This window comes from Myripristis murdjan, chromosome 9 (assembly GCF_902150065.1).
Source record: "Myripristis murdjan chromosome 9, fMyrMur1.1, whole genome shotgun sequence".
Lineage (NCBI taxonomy): Eukaryota > Metazoa > Chordata > Actinopteri > Holocentriformes > Holocentridae > Myripristis > Myripristis murdjan.
The window spans coordinates 8,252,506-8,272,922 of record NC_043988.1 but is presented as its reverse complement, the minus strand read 5'-3'; the positions used below and the strand labels follow the sequence as shown (position 1 = coordinate 8,272,922).

Sequence of the window (20,417 nt, the reverse complement as noted above, 5' to 3'; positions counted from 1 at the left end):
ATCAACGGATGGCACAAATCTCTCATACTGTATGCTACACAATTAAGAACAATCAATAGTTATTATCCACTGATTACCCCCATCATCACTTTCCCTACATGCTCAAACAAACAAAGGAACACAAATTGCGTATATCTCTACTTTTATTTGTGTATATATATATACACATATAAAAAATAAGGACATATGTACAATGATAATAAATATCAACATGTTTGTACAAGCGAAATAAGTTACTTAACATACTTTAAAAACAAACATAAGAGATCAATAACAGACAAGCCAAAATGGAGAAAAATAAAATAAGGATGATAATCGAATAATACAAATCATAACAGCATTAAAAAAAAAAAAAAAAACAGCAGAACTTAAAGCCTTGTGTGAGAGAACCTGTTAACAAGCAAACAAATGTCAGATGCAGAAAAATGCACATAAAGTACAACACACATGCATTTTTTTTCAAGCTTGTGACCTGTATCCCTTTGAAGATCTTTTTTCTTTTTTTTTTTTGAGGATGTAATACTAAAAGAAGAGGCCTAATTATAAGAACAAAATATCTTAAGACAAAACCAAGTACCAATGCAAAGAGCTGATGCGCTTTAGATGATCTGCTTCAGGTAACTTTTCAGGGCTTCTACAGCAGTAATAACATTATGAAACGGACACAGTCTATCTCTGATCTGCTTTAAATCCATGGCTACTTATTTGGTTTTACAGGAAGCTGCCTAATTCCATTAAGATCAAAGTTTTGGTAAATTGTGCAGCCTTTCATAAAGCGAGGGAATCAGGGATCGAGTCCAGCAGATTGCGACTGACATGTAAACAGGAAGCAAACAGGAAGTTCATCAGCCTCAAGCTTTTTTTTTTTTTTTTTTTTGTTCTTGCTCTTGAGGGAAAATCAAGCTGAAGTTAAAATATGCAGGAAAGTTGCAGACGTCAGTTCAGTGTTGCAAAGTGGACGGACTGCTGAGACTTAAATATTGACCAGGAATCACATAAAATTAAATTAAGTATTTAAAAAAAGAAGAAGAAAAAGCAACTGCAGTCTACTTTGGCTTATCCAAAAGGTGAAGAGGCACAGCAAAAGTAAACATGTTGAGATGCAGCCATGAAATCCTGTACAACTTTTGAACCATAAAATCAGACATTTTCTTTTCTTTTTTTTTTTCAGAGAACATTAGTGTTTAAGAACATTAGTGTCTGTAAAAGTCCAGAGATGATGCACTTCTACAAGGATGATCATATCAAAGATGTACAGTCCACTTGCAGAGGATCATGCAACACTAGTATGGAGTGCTGATGGCTGAGTACCTCTTCAACCTTGGGATCATTTCAATATTCTACATCTCCTTCAGCTGTCTGTACATGGTGGGGCAAAAAAAAAAAGCATTTTTGTCCTCCCTTTCCCTCTTGCTGTGCTCCACTGGTCCCGACAGACACGTCCCAAAAACAAAAGACACCCCTGATGGACAAAGCACAGGAAGAGGACGAAGGACAGGTTATTGAAGGCAATCTGTGCTGTGTGCCAAACCATGTTCAGAGCATTACAAGTTAGGCACAAAACGACTTCCAGCAAAACTGAACTTTGATGTTGAGCGTTGGGTTATATAGTTACCTGGGCGTCCCAAAAAAAAACAAACAAACAAACAAAAAAACACTTTTTAGCCCATGAGCAAACATGTACAAAGTCGATCATGCCAATATAGAAAAACAGAACTCCTGGTGCCCATTTTTTTTTCTATCAAGTCATTACTTCATGGCACAAGACTACTAAGTGGAAGTTTCCTTCAGATGCTACCTGCTGGGTCTACTTTCCAATTCAAATAGGAGAGCAACAAAAAAAGAGACATTTACCTTCCTAAAAAATGGGTATTGGGACTTACATAATGCCCACATAACTATACAACCTCTATCAGAGTTCAGTTTTGCTTTAACATTACGGTCATATGTAGCATGGCCGAGTGAAAAACCTGTATCTCCAATTTTGGTTTCATGTTTTATCTTTATTTTCCAGGATCTGTCTGTTCTTTTATAGGTTGAGAAAGTTCCTCAACTGTTGTGTGTAAGAAATATTTTCAAAACTAATTAATAAACAGAATGGTCTGCACAGCTCAGAATAATGCTCTTTGTCTTAGTTCCTGAAAAGACTGACAATCTGGAGATACATGGTTTTCAACTGTCAAGAGCGATATGTAGTGCTTGCTCTATTTTATTGACCTGGGGGGCGGGGAAATGTGATAAGGTCATCAGTATCACCATTTAGGGAGCTTAAAGGAATACACCAAGTTTTTGCTTTGAGAGGTAACTCCACCAAAATCATCCATCTGTCCAACGGTAGATCACACACACTGCAGCTCCATGTGGACACTTTAGCAAACACTGTGTTGAGAGACAGTAGGCCACTACCTCAAAAGTGAGAAAAATAATATAGCAGCTCTACACCCATAAAGTAAGTTTAATTTGTCCTGTATGAGCTAAGTCTGTTAGTTTTGTGTTGTTAGTGTCATTAGTAAAAATTTACACAAAATATGCAACAAAAATGCAACAAATGTTTTTTCCTTTTTCTACTGGAAGTGAATATGTTGGGTATTGAGATATGGTTTACATCTTAAAATCATATAAAAATCCTAAATCTGTGATTGCTCACCTGAAATATTTCCAAAAATAAACCTGGTTACAGGCCACATGATAAAGCAGTCTGATCTACCCGGTGATCTACCAGGGACCCATGGAGGATTTCGGCGTTCTCATCTCTTACTGGGTAAGTCAACTGAAGGGATTGTCCTCCAGTAACTTGGCGTATTCCTTTAAAGCTGAGGACTAAGCCAAATTATTCCTAATACTCTTCTCAGTATGGAAGTCAAGAGGATTAAGTGGAAATTGTTAAAGGTCAGGACTTGTTTAAATCTGTCTGTGTGAATTTAATTAAGTGGAACAATACCTCTTACAGGTTCACGGCTGCCTCCCGTCTGGAGCCACTGGTTTGTCAACAGGGCAGCAATCAGTCTGTCTGTCCATCCCTCCATTAACACAGGCAGTGTGTGTGTGTGTGTGTGTGTGTGTGTGTGTGTGAGTTGGCGTATGTGTATGTGTGTTACAGTGCTGTTCTGTTCCTCTGTATCTGTCCACAGTAGCCCCAGGTCAGTCTCTGGGCGTCGGTAAGAGGGAGGGGTTTCTGGGAATTGAAGGGTGCGTTAGAAACACACTGTAGTCCAGGACTGATTGGCATTCAGAGGGATGCGAGTGTGTGTGTGAGGAAGGGGAGGGGGGGTTCCTTCTTGGCAGTGCAAGCTACCACCCTCACCAAACACATAAAATATAATGCACTTATTGAGACATCCACAGCGGTCGCAATAGTAAGGGTTCACCTACATTCTCCATGCCTAATGCCTTCATGTCAGCTTCAATTTGGAATTAAGTGTGCAGTTATTGGTCTGCATCTCAAGAGTTGAATGCAAATAACCACTTTTCCCCCCGAGGAGAGGAATAAATGTCCGAATGGGCTGAACCAAAACAGACAAATATCTATTATGCACTGTGACTCTAATAAATGTGGTTTGGAGTGCACTTGTAATATATTGGATGTGAAGGTGCATTTGAAGGTTACTGTGCAGGGCTAAGTGAGGAATGTAAGTGCTTGCCCTCACATTCTCGTTCACAGAGGGGAGCCTTTAGCCACTGATCACCGTTTGAACACTGCTGTAGTCTGTAAGACTTAGAAAAAGAACAACTAGAAATGTCTTAATTAAAACCAACTGTCACCACAAATGAAAGTTGAAGGGGTTGAGGACTTTCTCCAGGGGTAAATTGCGACGTGAGGGGAAAAAAAAAAAAAAATTACAAATCGAGCTGAGAAAGTCTTGAGAGATTGTCCTTCATTCAAAATCTCCCTTCGTCTTTCACTCCAAGTTCACTTCATTTTCAATTCATTTTCTCGCTCTCTGTCTCTCTCTCATCTCTTTCCCGTCCCAGGCAGAGCTCCTGCGACGGGGACCTGATTGTCATCTTGCTTCGAGATTAATTAGTCTTTTTATACCTCTCTTGGCTCTCTTTTTATACCACTCTTGGCTCACAAATACAAAAAGGAAGGCGCGCCTCCGGTTTTAAGTGCAGTAAGCTCAAAAAGTCTCAAAGGAACAAAAGGACAGTAAGTCAGTTTGATAGTTCCAGTCAGTCGCACTTGCCGTTTGTCATTGGTTCCAGCACAGAGGCTAAAAACCTTAATTGGTCCACTCAATATAAAAGAGATGTGCCCTTCATGAAACAAGTAACGCCATTTGTTTGACTTCCAAGCTTGAGGTGTTGTCCTCTGCGTTCAGGAGGCCTATGCCTTTTTAAATACACAATTTACACAAGTGACGATTGCACAGTGGAAACAGAAAGAAGTTTAAACCATGACTGCATGGTGCCCAGAACACAATAATTACAGGACTGTGTGTTGGCGAACACGATGTATGATTGCGTGTATTTAACATGCTGTGTGTGCTATAAATGTCCACAGAGTCACAGAGTGAGCCAAACAGGCATTGGCAGAGAGAGAGAGAGAGCATGGGAAACTGACAAGAGCGTCGCTGAAAGAGAGAGAGAGCGGGCGTCCTCGAAAGGAGGGAGGTAGGTTGGTTGTTTTGTTTTTCCAACTCAGGGAATGGAGGAGGAGGAGGAAGAGGAGGACAGGCCTAGACGGATGACTCCTCGGGGTTGGCGTCGGGCAGCACGCTCCTCTGCTGCAGCGTGCGTCTCAGCTCCTCCTTGAAGGGGCTGGAGTAGTCGTTCCCGCTCACGCCCAGCCCTCCCAGCCCGCCGCCCCCAGCGCCGGCCCCGCTAGCCCTCTCCTCCCCTGCCGTGCTCAGGTTGAGGCGGATGTAGCCGTTGCTACCGGAGCCTCGAATGTTGGTGAGGCTGAGGCGGCTGGGGGAGTGGATGGGCTGCCCGGGAATGGCACTGGGCGACGCCGTGCTGCTCACACTGCTGGGCCCCAGGGCGTGGCCGGGAACGATCTTCAGCGAGCCGTCCGAGTAGTAGTAGTTGGCGCCTGTTTCCCAGAAGCGATCCTCGTCGCTGGGCATCTTGCTGGGCACGAAGGTGGGCGGCTCCTTGGGCAGGGTGATGGGGTAGACCAGGGTGCTCTCCAGGGGCTTCATGTCAGCCCCCTTGCCCAGGGCCAGCTTCAGCCTCCTCCGCAGGTAAAGCGCTGCCACCAGGAGCAGCAGGCAGGCTGCGCCGAGAGTGATGACCAGCACCCAGAACAGCCCCATGCTGCCGTCTGGGGCGCGGGCCTCCATGAATACCGGAGCACTGGCCACTACAGCTACCTGGTAGCGCTCTGTCTGGAACTTGACACCCTGCTCCTCAGAGTAGCAGATATAACGTCCCGCCTGCGCTTGACCTGCGTCCGGGACCACTAGAGCCTTGAGGGTCCGGTCGAAGCGTGGCCCGCCGGCATCGGGGTCCCCGAGCTGGAGCTCACGGTCGTTAAGGACCCAGCAGGGCTGAGCGAGGTTGGAGACCAGCTGGCAGGGCAGCACCATGTCCGAGCCCACCACCACTGTCACATTGCGAAGGCGAGAGTGCTCTGCAGACGGGGAGAGAGAAGCAGAAAGGACAGAGGGCAAGTGTTAACCATAATCCATCTCATTCACATTCTGCAACTCCACTCCATTTCATTCAGTTCATTTAGCTCAATCCAAATGTTCATTCTGCTGCTATTTGCTACTGACCAGCCCCTGCATTGAGAGCCAGTGCCCACAAGGGGCCACTAGTGAAGTGCAGCCCTTTACTCACCAGGGCTGGGGATGGAGACGGGCTTGTCAAACTTCCCCCTCTTGAACCTCTCCAGCGTGAGGTCCTGGGACAGCGAAGAGGTGGATCTGGGGGAGCAGAGCAGAGGATTAATAACGGTCTGTCCTCACTCAGGGGGCATTTCCATGGCAAACACTACACTCGATGAATTCAAAGATGGATAAGAGAGACAGAGGGAGAGGGGAGGGTGTGTGTGTGCATAATCTGTGTGTATATAGGTAATTGCTTTTGTCATAAGAGCACTCATCAAAGAAACGTTACAAAGGTAAATAAAAATGTGACCAATGAATAAAAATGTGGATATAATTGGACAGATATACTGGCATTCTATTAAGACTGCGATACCATCCAGTCAATATTGTCCACCGCCGCTATGATGGAAGCTCCTCCCTGACCACAGCTAATCAATATGTTTTTATGATTATGTTTATATCAGACGTCTGACCAGAGAAATCATTCCAGTGCAGAGAGGGACTTTACTCTGTGGCTTCAGTGGTGACAGTCTGTAAAACCTGCAATGAAACGTGCCTCACTCTGCCTTAAGGAGCTGATAACCCAGTTTTAGTGTCTCATGATAGTCGAAATGCTGTTTCAGACACTTCTTCTGTAACAAGAGTACAAATCCCAGGCAAACACTGACATTTACATTGCATTTTTTTGGCATGGAAACTGTCAGATTTGAAAATACTGACTACTGCCAAAAAAACACTGGCTTTCGACAGCTTCCTTTCAAAAATATCAGTCCTTGGCTTCAAAAACCCATATTGGTGTAAATGTAGTATACAGTTGGGGGATGCATAGGTGCTCACCCGCGGTGGAGGTCGATGCGGACGCAGGCCCGACCCTCGCTGTCCCAGGCGCAGTAGGGGTCCCGGGACAGCAGACAGTCTGGCTGAGACTGATAGCGGCTGCAGTTAGCCAAGGGCAGCTGGAGAACCTCGGAGCGAGAGCCAATGTACAAATACTTCTGCAGAGCGAGGGACAGAGAGAGGAAGAGAGAAAAAGGACAAAGAACAGATCCAGCCATACATCCATCCCGAGACAGAAACCAGAGAGAGATGAAAAACAAGAAGAAAGATAAACAGAGAGAGGGAGAGAGAGAACGAGTCAGTGAGGGGTTAGAGGAGATAATGGGATAATCACTCTCAATTACAATAACATTCTGGTTCCTCCCCTCCCAATCCAATCTGGGGTGCGCTCTTTTCGCAAAAGCTGTTATAAAATGTCTGGCCCCGGCTAAGCCAGCATTAATGAGATAAGCATTGGGCTTTGGGGCTGGGGACGCCCAGTCAAAACAGCATCGACAGGCAGACATGCCAGCGGGGGAGCCAGCGGGACGTGGCCAGCACCAGTAGAGTGGCTCATTCGACAGGGCAATGGAGATTGGGAAAACAACGGGGGCAGGGGTTCAATTCCCCTCTGCCGAGAGCGATTGTAATTACTGTTATTGTGAAGGGGGTTTTGGATTCAGAAGGCTACACTTGATCTTGAGAAGGGCAACGGTGATAAAAACATTACGCCGAACAAGTGGCATTGCACAGACTGCCTGCCTGCTCTCAATGGATGTATGATTGTCAGCGTCTGGAATAAAGGGTATTAACAGTATAGCACAAGACAAATTCCCGCAGTTATCATTGAATACCAATGAACAAGTGATGCAACGGTAAAGCAACCGTTAAGCATGCACTGAAACTGTGTCTTTCCAGGGATGTGACCATCTACATTTCTGTACCAGAAGGTGTGGCCTTGCTGTGTGAGGCACAAACAGAATAGAAAAGAATAGAATATCTTTATTGTCATTGTGCATGTACAACAAAATTGAACGCAAGCCTCTCGGTGTAAAGTTCAAGCTCATAAAAATCAATTAAAAAAACATAAATAGACACACAGCAAACACTAGTCTAGAGATCCAACAAGATAATATACGCGTCTTTCTGTTTTACTCCTGATGAGCTGTGCTGAAGCCCCAACCCAAATCTTCAACAGATAAAGAAGAGAAGAGCCTTGGATTCACAAACCACCCCCGTCACGTTACTGGGTTGCATTTTGTCTGTTTCATTAGCACACCAAGCCTGTGCAGAAAGAGACTGACGGGCTGGAACACAGGACGTTGGTGCAGACGTGACTTCCTTCTTTATCTAGATCAGAACATTAGACTCCCTTTATCACAGCCAGTGGAAGCGGTGCGTCTTAAAAGCGCAAAATCCTCAAAAGAATGCTGACACATGCCATATGGGTGTTTCCTTACCTTGGAGTGGGAGATGGTGAGGCTGTCCACGGGCTGCGCTGTCTCAAACAGCTGAATCTCCTCTATTACGTGAGCCTCGGAGCCCAGGATCACCACCCGCTGCAGCCAGCCCTCCGCTGCGGGAGACAACACGGCACAGCGATAGAAAAGTTCACTTCACTCCACTTCTGTTCTGTTGAGTCAAACTTCCAATTCAACTTTACTTCTTTTCAGTTCCCTTCAGCGCAGCAGACTGTATTCATCCCCTAAGGGCAATTTCCATGGCGCGCATAAAAACCTACACTTTGAAACGGATAGCTCCAGCTCCAGCGCTCAGTTCTGATTGGCTGAGTCACATTCAAAGCTCCAAAGTACCCGATAAACACACATCACTGACCATAACAGTTCATTTAAATATTAATGATATGGTATTATAATATCTTAACACACACCTGTGACTGCAGAGCCATTAATTTAAATATTAATACATTATATTAACACACATCTGTGGCTGCATAGCAGTTCATTTAAATATTAATGGAATGATAATATATTAACACACACCTGTGCTTGCTTAGCAGTTTATTTAAATATTAATATGATATAATAATATATCAGCACAGTCCTTTGATGGCACATCAGTTCATTTAAACATCACTGCTATAGCCAAAAATCACTCGTAGTGCTTGTTTGCAACTTATTTATTGAGCTATTTTTCAAGAACTGCGCTGCATGCTGGAAAAATAACTTACTAATTATTGCTGATTTAAAAGACTTCTGTTCTTATTTTAATACAGTGCTGCGCTAACTGCCATTTATCAATAAGCCATAGCTCTGTGCCATGGCTGCATGCCTAACAACAACTCTGGACCGATATAAAAGCACTGCAAAGCCTCTTGTGGTCTGTTATTTAAAAAAAAGATGAGTGCTAAAGACACAGGCTATACATCAGTGCATTAATCTGCATGGAAAGCATTATCTCACGCAACTCCGGACCCATAAATGATAATATATGCACACAGGCACAGTGTGTACATGAAGACGGCAAGTTTTATCACGTTAGACTTGAGGATTCTGAAGAACTTTCTGAATGTCAGTCGGGACTGAAATATCACGGCGCTTTCGCAAAAAACGTGAAAATGAAAACAACTTCAGACTTATCAGAATACAGCTCTGCATTTCCTGCCTGGGCTGACTCCACCGACTCGCCGAGCTACATTTGAAGGCTAAATTTAAGACTTACGACGCTTCTCCACCTATTCTTTCAAGGTCTTTGGTTTAGGCAGAATCACCTAGGACATTTGAAGATTATTTCGGAACCTGCAGGCAAACTGGTTTAGTGCGGCGCTCGGGGAACGGAGGTTGAAGGAAGAGGAAGAGGAGATCCGGGGCTCCTTTCATGTAGGGCATTGTGAACACGGTTAGATCCCCTGTGATGAAAGGCGTCTGAGGCACAGCTGGTGGGGTGACCTTGATTTTGAGGGGTGTGTGTGTGTGTGTTTGTGTGTGTGTGCGCGTGTACATGTTCATGCAGTGGTTTTATGTGCTGATATGTGCTTTCTCTACTCTGTCTCTTGCCCTCGCGACTAAGAGACTGTCACGGATAAAAATGAAAGGCTAACCCGGTAGGCGACAGGAGGCTACAGAGAGGGAAACACACACACACACACACACACACACCGTATAGCAGCAGGCATATCATCACACTCGCCTCTCGCGGCGTCAGGGACCAGTGTTGGCTAATCCCTCAATCCTGTAGCCTGGCTTTTTGAAAAACGCTCTCGACAAGCGCTCTCTCTCTCTTTCACTCTTCACATCAGCTGTCGCTCTGCCGCAGCTAATAGCTAATCAAGCCCGCAGCCCAATTGGCACTATGAGTGTGCGTCTGCCAAGGGCCCTGTTGAGTTTGTGCTGTGAAGCACGACAAGCGGGGATGACTGCGCTTGGCTCACAGAATCCGCGTGTATCCATGTGTGTGCCTCGTGTGTCCGTGTGTGTACGCGCGTGTGTGTGTCCACGTGTGCGAGCGTGTGTGACGCTGGCAAGCAGAGAAGCCCCGGGTCCGCTGTTGTCACACTGTCAGTTGCCACAGTCACTCTGCCACTGCAGTGATCTGAATGGTAAGTAGTTCAGTCTCTCTCCATTCATGAGATGGGCTGCATTCAAATTCACATGCCCTGAAATCCACTGTCAGATTTGTGTTTTTCAGGATTAAGACTCTGGGAGGGCTGGCTGATTTTATATCCGTGCCAAAACAGAGCATGTGCGTACGGGCCCGATGGCTATTGACTGCGGAGATTAATTAAGTCGCGCACACATACACATCTCCTTTGATGCCTGAAGATGAATCCCGGCACGCAAATAAAGACCTTAATTGAAACCCAACTGAAGCCGGTCCAGATGGCATATTGTTTTGTGCCATCCCGCCCCGCCCTGCGCCAGTACCTGTCCTTATCTGCTGCCATGGGCCTGAAAAGTCTCGTCTCATCAAAAAAATGCTGAGTCCCCCCCGCCCCCGCCGCCGCCTTCGCCCACATCATCTTCCTCTGCTGGCTCTGAAATTGCTGCAGTCTTGTATTTTTCCCCCCCCCACTTTTCTGCTTTTTGCCTGACTCTTTATATAACACCTCTCCATCATCTATGATTACTCTAGAGGACAGAGGAATATTTTGTTACCTCGACCGTCCATGAGCCACTCTGACCTCTGACCTCCAGTCATTTGTAACGTTAGCCGTGCAGGAACCTAAGCTGACAATGTGGTATTTATTGTTAGAAAAGATGAGATTTCACCGGCTTACGCTACTTAAACTGGTATTAAGTGGAAAGAATGAAAAGCGCTGTGTAAATGAATTACGGCATCGATGCAGGGCGCAGGCACAATCACAGCACTAGAGCAATAATGAGACGATGAATTAAAACTGTACAAGAAATTTAAATATTCAAACTCAAATGAAACTAGTGTAGCGTGAAAATAAATGGAAAAAGCTCAAGATCTCACAGGTGGAGGGGTTTAAAAACGCAAACAAAACCAATATAATTTTTCATTACATACACAATGTTCATTTGCATGACCAGGTGCACGGATAAATTAGTTAAATGAGTAGAAAATAAAGCAGGATTTGACCATTTTGGGTTTCTGAAGGCCGATATTTTCGGACTGAAACTACTGGTGCGTGGTGTTTTGTGCTTTTTAACCCTCGTGCAAACTGTACCTGTCCCGATGAAGAGCATGTTGTACGCCCGCTGGTCGAGGGCGCTGACCCGGTCCACTGCCAGCCGGGTGAAGTTGACGCCCTTGGTGAGCAGCAGGGGGCGAGCCAGAGCCTTGTCGTCCATCAGCGGGTGCTTCTTGGCAAAGTTGAGGGTGGCGTCAGGCAGCTGCAGGGAGCTGTTGTAGCCATTTTCCCTGTCTGAGTTGGTTATACACTGCAGCACGGGCGGAGAATGGAAAGAGAGACAAAGGGAGGGAGGGAGAGGGAGAGAGATTTGGAGAGAGCGGAGGGAGAGAGAAAAGGAGAGAGGGAAGAAGAGAGGGAGAAAGGGGCGGAAAAAGGAATGGATAAAAATTAAGAGGGAGGAGGGGGGAAGAGAGAGAGAGAGAGAGAGAGGAAGAGGAGGAAACTTGTTAGCTGCAGCTGGGACAGGTTGGCATGGCTTATTGGCTCAGATGACTCCCCTCCCTCCCTCGCTCCCTCCGTTTGCAGCCTCTCTTCTTCTCTTTTGCAGCTCTCTCACTTGCTTCTCCTCCCCCTCTATGCTCCTCCGCCCCACCATCGTACCCCCTTCCTCTCCTTTTGACTTGGATCATGTCGTTCTTTTCTTTTCTTCCCATGCCAGCTTTTTCTCCGGTCTGCCTCTCTTGCTGTCACACCACCTAACTCTCCTCTCCTCCCTCCCTATCCCTCCTTCCCCTCTCCTCCCCTTCATCCCCCCTTCTGTGACGCAGTGGTGGATAAAAATCAGGTAAACAAAAAACTTTTTTTCTGGCGGAGTTATAATCTTGGTTTCACTCTTTTGAAAGGAGCCTGTTCAACCAACATGGGTTTTTCAAGGCTGATACAAATATTTCTGTGTAATGACCAGATCCATCGCCTGAAAATGCCCCAGTTTAAAGAATTTAGTGTTTCTCAATCTCACCGATCCAGGCCGTGGGACAGGGACAGCGCCAGTGTAGCGCCCCCACCTCTGGGACGCCTCCCTGTACTCCTTGTAGTACCCTTTAAACACCATCTTCACGTCTGCTATCTGGTACTGGCACACCGCCGACACATCCACGTCACCCCTGAAAGACAACAGCAAGATGGGACATTAGACAGCAGGTTAGAAGTGTTTTAGAATATGCAGAAAACTAATAATTGCATTAATATTTTTACAGATGGCCATACATATGTACAGAGAGAATGTGGGCGCACAGACATCCAGACTGTACTTAATATATTGATTAATTATGCCAAACCACCTGCATCATGTCAGATGTGGATGGCATACTATCTGTTAGCCCCACGTATCGGCCAAATCCTAGTGCATCTTCTTTTCAGTATGTTGGAAAAATCTGCAGACACTCTCCCACTGTTTCTACAGTTTATACATTTTCTGCAGAAGTCACTGGAATTAAGCAGCTGCTGATGCGAAAAGGGAAATGCATTTCATTTAATGCTAAGTTTGGAACGCTGAGATTTTCAGCCCCGGTTCCTAACTGAGACTGAAATTGGGTTTCACCTATGTGGCCCATGCACATTAAACCATAATAGCCCTCCTCATCTCGCAGCTCAGCTAGCTTTGATTACATGTTCATTCACTGGAGCGAAGACATTTTTTGCCTTTGAATTGATTGACTGAGCTGGTGATACAATAACTGTCAGCATATGACAGCTAAATATGTGCTGCTGCAGCAGTGAAACAGTTCTTCATGCAGCGATATTTGTAAACAGACATTTACTTTGAGTGACAAAGGGTAATGAGTAAGGTTGAAATGTCTATATTAGAACTGTCAAAAGGGTAAATGCCTGGATGCGCAGTTTCTGCAATCTTTCTGTAATGTAAAACAACGTGATGCATAAGTAACAGACTTCCTAGAGAGGATGGTAGGATGATAATGTACTTAGCATGTGACAAATGTTCTCAGTTTATTGTCTTAATGTCGTTACTTGGTGGAACATTTATTATGTGCTCCATGGAGGTGTCTGGTGGCTGGAAACACTACTCCAAATTCAACTGTAAATGGGTTGTGTAAGAGCGCTGACAAATGTCAGTGTGTATTTCCTGATGTCAGTGAACAGGAAAGAGGAGGTCACAGCCATTCATTCATGTAACTTGATTTGTCTTAGGAAAGGAAGAGCTCTCTGGGACTGGAGCAGTGTGTTTAATGTGCAGCGGGGCCGTGTCAAAACCCGAGGACAGCACTGATGTCTTAGGAAGTTAAAAAGCTGCTCTCCTCAGTCAGATTATGATTTGAACATCAAGTCATAATTTACATAATGTCCAATTATCTTAATGTTATCTTTATCAAAGCCAGAGGGCTTTAAGGAATCCCCAGTGAGTCACACAAAGAAAAAAAGATTCCTCTGTTTTAGGGACTCTGGGTGAAGGGAAAAAAAGCTTGAAGTTCAAAGCCGGTTCCCTTTGTGATATGATATCTGATCGAGGAACACAAATGACTCACATGAAAAAGCAACGCCCCAAGACCGAGTTGGTCCTCAACTTTACTGCCAATAAAAAGCCTCACTCTCATTTGGCACCCTTTCTGCTGCAGGATGCCTCCTGCAGCCCAAAGGTCATCCAGTGGTCTGACAAATTACTATTTCGATTGCAGAGATAACATCATCAGTCCTTCGAATGAAAAAAGTGCAGTTGAATTACCCCAAAACTCTATCCCGCCCTTGTCCTTCACTTCATTTACTTTATGTTTGGTTGCTTGCTGCACTAAGGCCAGCTCAGTGGAAAAAATGGCGCAAGAGTTGATTCTCTCCGGATTGGAGCGTCTCCAGCTCTTTGATTTTATTCCCCTAAAGCATGACGAGAGCATCAGACATCAACACTATTTGGCTCTCTCGATCATTCACCCACAAGTGCAAAAGACAGGTAGGTTTGGGCTTGTACCAGAATAAATGATGAAACTAGTAGTGTAACCAATTTCAGCAGACAAGCACGAGCTGATAAATCAATAATACTGTGTTTAAAATTAATAATGAGACTGTATTACAACTGTGCACCACTAGACTACTAATATTTACTATGACAAAATATCAAAAATCCTAAGAAAACTCTGAAAATGTTAGGCTGAGATCTTACTATTGAATTATTTTTCTCTTCTCTTATGCTCTTTCTCCAGAGTAAATTAGCGGATCATGCAAACGACATTAAGACAATAGGGCATTAAATAATAATAAAGCGCATTCATGCATACCTGTGTGTCATCTGATCAAAATGTCAGATTAGAATCAATTTAGCCAAATGGCCTCCCAAACACAACCAAATTGGTATTCATCAGCTCCAAAATAATTATGCAATCAATCAAACCACACCATATCCTTCATATCAGAGGCAGAAGACGCTGACTGAATGACATCAGATTTTTAATAAAAAGCCAATATTGGCCCAATTTATCAGCAAAGTGATGGATCTTGTCACCCAAGTAGTACATCACACATTTAAGTGTTACACAGAAAATATTTAATACCACTAATAAGTATTATTTTTCAAACTATTAAGCAAATCAGCGTAAGAAGCAGCGAGTGTTACTGAAAACTCACCACTGGGCGTGGAAGATGCCATAGAAGGTGGTTCCCCTCCAGTCCTGCCCCGGCAGCGTGAACACGGCCCGCAGGTTGTTGAAGGAGACGTGGCGCTCGGGGAGGGAGCACTCCAGACGCGCCTTCTGGAAGGTGGTCCACTTCTTCTGCAGGGTCCTCGTGCCGCCCAGATCGCCCTGACAGAACACACGCTTTGTTAGAGCTTGATCATCGCAGAAGAAGACATGAAGGATGCTAAATAAAATCCAACATGCAAGTTCTGTTCAAAATCAGTGTGACAAAATGCTCATTTTCTTGTCATGTCTGAAATTCTGCTACCGAGAAATAAGCCTCAAATGATCTCATTCTGGTACATCATGCTTCACACTTTCAACTGACATTTTCTTTTTCTCCCGGCTTAATATCCAGGACTCTAATGGGTCATTAAGGAGAAACATCTCGCAAATCTGTCAGCAATCTGTGAGTGCAGCCAATTTCTTATTTGTCTCAAGCACTTTGCAGAATGGATGCAGACATGTATTCTCATGTGTGTGCAGAATTCAGATATCATTGTAGAGTTATGCTACATTTCCTCCGAGATAAAGAGAAGGTGACGTTAAGCAACAGATGTTATGGGAAATTCAAAATCTTCCCCTTTTCATTCCACGTCTTCAAAATTACAAGCATTCAGTTTTTACCAGTTCTATTCTTGTCACGGTGGAAAAACAGCAACTTGTAGGACACGAAAACTCTCAACTGAAATGATAAAATACCTGAGACTTTTACTCAACTGTACAATAAAGCTTGTGTGTGTGTCAATATCTCTTTTCATATATTATTGTAGTTGTGGGTTTTTTGAGAGAATGTCTGCCAGACATTTCTCAGCCTTATTATTATCTTCAGTGTTTGTATGTACCCTAAACAAGAGATTTAAAAAAAAAAAAAATCCTCTTATTACAACCGTGAGATATTATTGTGTTGCTGCTGCGGTAGCAATATCAACTGGATGCACTGAATTATTCATTGCTCCAGTGCGCATCATGTGTGAGCATCTGTTTGCCATTCCATTCAAAGGGCTTTATTGTTCATCACAGTGTCGACATTAAAGGGCACTTCTCCCCAAACGCAGAGCACATGTTTGCTTTATTACATACATATCCTCATGCTGTAAACAATCTGCCACTACCACCTTTGTTGTAAGGGTTACTGATATACCTGTCCACTGAGTAGTGACATCTACAGGACACTGAACCCCGGTTAAAAATTCAATGAAGCAGCCCAAAGCCTCACTGAGAGAACAAGTGGTTTTCTGAATGATTCAGTCAACATCTTGCTACCAGTATGAACTATTTGGGCTGAAGCTGCTGATGGCTGAAATTGCCAAATTGGACGATTTTTATATGCATAAAATGCTAAAAAATGTATTCATGCAAAATTTTAGTCTTTCCCTGAGAAAAAATGAAGTTCCTCAAAGATTCAATAAATACGGGGTTTTGAAATGCCTCTCTTCACAAATGAATGGAATTATACCTGTAGACAGAGAAGCATTAAAGTAATCCAATATCAAACAGCCCACCATTTTAATCCTGACCAAACAAACCAGAGACGTTTCCTATTTCAATCTGCTGCAGGATCAGATCAGATTGTCAGTCTAAGCCCATCAGGAGGGCCCAACTGTCTCATTTTGAAATCACTTTGCAGTGAGTTGGGTGTAAAAACGGGCGTCACCTTGCACACCCGGGCCACCCGGGCCACGGTCAGCTCGGTGTCGCACTCCAGCTCCACCGCTCGCTCGCTGAAGAAGAAGTAGATCTTGTCGTCGTCTCCCTCCTTACTGCCGCTGCTCTCCCTCACCAGAGCCGAACCCACGAAGTCTGGCTCTGTACGTGCGCGCGGACACACACGCACACACACACACACACACACACACACACACACACACACACACACACACACACACACACACACACACACACACAAACACAAACACATAGAAAGGTATTAGAGAGAGTCTTTACACATGATAACAAAGCCATAGATCAGCAAGCAAATACACAGACTCATCCTATAGCTACATTTGGGCTGCATCTCACACACACACACACACACACACACACACACACACACACACACACACACACACACCCACACACACACACGGTTGCGTCCTCCTCCCCACCTCCTTTGCTCCATTTCATTCCCTACCACCTCTCCTCATCTCTCTCCTTCTTTATTTTCTATTACGCCTCTCTCTCGCCTCATCTCTCTCTCTCCTCCTCTCTCTAGTGCTCCCTATTAGCGCTCCATTTCTTCTTTCTCTCCCTTAGCCCTCCTCTCTCTATCTCCCTCCATCTCTCTCAGGTTCTCTGTATTACCAGTCCTCATTAGGGCTCGACAGTTATGGGTTTTTAAAGGCCACTACAGATATTTTTGGACTGAAGCAGCTGATAGCTTTGCATTTGATCATTTTCATGCTAAAATATTTAAAGCGAGTTACAAGTATTCAGTGGTTCTCCCAGAATTTTACTCCTGGTAGGGAGGAAAGGCCTCTGCGACAACAGCACAAACCACCACTGGACGCTAAAATTGTGCACAGAAAGCCAGAATAATGAAATTCTTCTGAGGTGTGTGTTGAAACTATTGTTAAGTCGCTTCAAAGTGAGAAAAAAAGCATATTTTTTTTCCATATTGTAGGACAATGTCACATCCATATTCTGCATCTGCTGGTTGCACCGCTTCACTGGAGCTCCATCACACTTACACCGAATGAAATATTCTATAACCCAAGAGGCCATTGTTTTATGGCGGCAGCATCGCATCAAACAGAAAAATATCCAGATGTCCTGTGCATCATTTTACACACATTCCCCTGTAACCCAGGAGGACATATCGGGTGGCTTTGGAAACCTTGGGATCACCACGAGAATTTTAAATTAAATTCTGTGGGTTTGAGCAAAGCCCGCATTTGTAATGACACCAACAGGACAGGGTTGAAAAGGTTTGCGGCAGAATGAGACAGGTTTCACTGCCGGTTTTGCGGACTGACACCCCTGAAGCTGCTGGGAAAAGGTGCATGACACCGACGGGCCGATATCTGATTTTTAATTAAAGGCCGACATCAGCCGGCGACGTCTGCAAACTGATATCAGTCGCAACCCAGGCCTCATCTGTATGTTCCTCCTCTCTCCCCCTCCATTCTCCATTCCCCTCAGCTCTCCCTCTATCTGTGCGTCGCCAGTCCTGTCTGTTCTTTCATCACCTATTTCTCCCGCTGTGATTTCATCCTCTTCTCTTCCCTCCATTTCTCTCCAAGTCGCTCACTCGTTCCCCCCACCTCCCTCCTCCCTCCCTCCGCCAGATAATGATCCTCTCCTTTCTCGGTCTCTTTCTTTCCATCTGCGCCTCATTTCCTGCGCTCATCCTCCTCCTCCTGTTCCTTCTCTTTTTTACTTTCTCTTTTCCGTCTATCTCCTTTTTGAAAATGTCTTTTCTCATCACTCCACTTACTGATGCCTCCCTGCTTCTAGTAATGCTCGGTGGGGCTGGGCTGACATATCCATTTTACCCAAACGGTCCTTTTAATAAATTCAGTCAGTCAGTGTTATACACCTCTAATATGTAGTTTATTTCATTCTATATGTATTGTGTAATTGATCAATAATGCCTTGAACTGCTTCTAATGTGCCGTTTTGAAGTGGGACTTTTGTTTTGTGTTCATTTTCAATTATTTGCAAATATTAGTTAGTTAATTAGAGAGTTTCTGCCGCTGTTTTAGTGCAGTTTCCTCTCTCAGACTTTTCACCCATCCTTCCTTCCACTTCCTCCCTCTCTCTCTCTCAGTTGCCAGGCAGCCTGCTGGTCTCTTCTCCTCCTCTGTCTCTCCTTCCATCCCTCCCTCTTCCCCTTTCTCTCACCATTGAGCCAGGCAGGCAGGTATTCGCTCTTCATGCTGTAGTGTTGCTGGCCCAGGTTCCTCAGGATGACCGGCTCTGTGCCCAGGAAGTTGTTGAGCGTTGCCGAGTATAGCTCCTTATCTGGACCAACAATATGCATGCTTTGGTTTAGCTCACTTTTTTTCCACATTCGCAGGATTACACTGGTTCCTGCTATTAGCAGTAATAGCACTAATAAGGGAATAATAGCCAGTAGTTTTAACTAAGTCTTCCATAGCTGTGTATGAGCAGTTCCAGCTTCAAAAACAGGTTTGTGCTCACTCTATTTCAGCAACATGTTGGTTTACCTGGTTTCAAACTCTAATGTTCTAATGGTGGAAAGGCAATTGCATACAGGTCAATAAGTAATTTACATTAAATAAAATATTGGTATAGATATGGAGGAGTTAAAATGTGCCAGAGAGGTAAGACATCCCATACACTCAATGGGAAAAAAGCAAAATGGCTCAAATACAAAAAAGTGACACTGAATGTGAAAATATAGAATTTCCAGTTTTGCTCTCTTCCATTTCCGAGCTGAAACTTAAAGTTTACTTGGTCCTGATTTGCCCAGTGAGTTTCATGGCCTTAAGGTTCATGCAAGCTGTTAAGAACACATTACAGAATTTCAGAAATACAGCCTGTGTATGCACATGCCAAACACACACCCACACACACTCCTACTCACCCACGATCAGGCCGGTGTGGCCCTTGGCTGGGTCGTAAGGGCACTTGCCCTTCCCATCCTCCAGGGCGGCAGTGTTGAGGGTGAAATAGTCTGCGTTCTGTATATAGACACACAATTACACACACACACACACACACACACACACACACAAGAAGAGACACAGGTGGTCAGTATGTGTTATGACATAGCTGCAAGCTCTGTCAGTCTGCGACAAGGACTGTAGCCTCAGTCCTCGCTATGTTGTCTATTCGTGTCACTGTCTCTCTCTCTCTCTCACACACACACACACACACATACATCCAGCGAACCCAACGTAAGATTCTTCTTTCACTTGCATTTATTTTTGTTTTGTGGCACAGTGGTCTTAGCCTCAGGTCAAGTGGCGGATGTCTCAAGTTGACACCTGTCAGCACCAGCTAGCTATGACGCACAGTCTGGAGACACACACACACACACACACACACACACACACACACACACACACACACACACACACACACTCACCACCAAGGTGCATTTGGGCTGGAAGGCGTAGGTGCCGCAGGTGTAGAGGTGTGTGTGGTTGTAGCTCTGCAGGAAACGTATGTAGTTGAAGCACTCGGTCTGTGGGAGAGAGAGGAGGAATCGTTGGAGATGTTGCTGTGGAGGGAAATTTCACCTCAGTGCTGTTTTGTCCTGAGCTCGGGTGGATTTGAATCCACCGTGAAGATTTCCAGCGTGGTCTTAAGTTCTTTGGAGATTTGGTTTTACTGTAATGCTGTGCTTTGATGTGAATTCCTATAAATCCTTATTCACCTGGAATACCTTAATAACCTGCAAACTTGAGGGAGACAGACATATTGGTTTGCTCCGGCTGGCCTTTCACAAAAACAACCTCTGATATGATGGATACGATGCAGTTTGACTGGTTATAGATTTATTGTATAACTGTTCAATACTGCACTCGTTGTCTATAGGAATCCAGTAAGCTGAGGTGTTAAATGACTTTATGTCTTTTCCATCCACGCAAGAGTAAAATTTTGCATTTGTGTTTCTGGGAG

General features: G+C 44.6%; 1 protein-coding gene across 3 annotated transcripts in view; it reads right to left on the bottom strand.

Annotated features, from left to right (window-relative positions):
• Positions 1 to 857: 857 nt before the first annotated feature.
• Positions 858 to 20,417, bottom strand: part of sema4c (sema domain, immunoglobulin domain (Ig), transmembrane domain (TM) and short cytoplasmic domain, (semaphorin) 4C) — an 83,747-nt gene continuing 64,187 nt past the window's right edge. For 2 of the 3 annotated variants that reach the window (XM_030060546.1, XM_030060547.1), the window contains 11 exons: positions 19,882 to 19,980; positions 19,378 to 19,474; positions 18,672 to 18,791; positions 16,486 to 16,637; positions 14,779 to 14,954; positions 12,164 to 12,308; positions 11,239 to 11,452; positions 8,048 to 8,163; positions 6,609 to 6,766; positions 5,782 to 5,867; positions 858 to 5,572 (listed from right to left, as the gene is read on the bottom strand). In XM_030060546.1, the coding sequence (XP_029916406.1) occupies positions 4,677 to 5,572; positions 5,782 to 5,867; positions 6,609 to 6,766; positions 8,048 to 8,163; positions 11,239 to 11,452; positions 12,164 to 12,308; positions 14,779 to 14,954; positions 16,486 to 16,637; positions 18,672 to 18,791; positions 19,378 to 19,474; positions 19,882 to 19,980 (2,259 nt within the window). In that variant the 3' untranslated portion in view covers positions 858 to 4,676. The remainder of the gene's footprint in view (positions 5,573 to 5,781; positions 5,868 to 6,608; positions 6,767 to 8,047; positions 8,164 to 11,238; positions 11,453 to 12,163; positions 12,309 to 14,778; positions 14,955 to 16,485; positions 16,638 to 18,671; positions 18,792 to 19,377; positions 19,475 to 19,881; positions 19,981 to 20,417) is intronic. The other variant, XR_003928767.1, reaches the window with a different exon arrangement.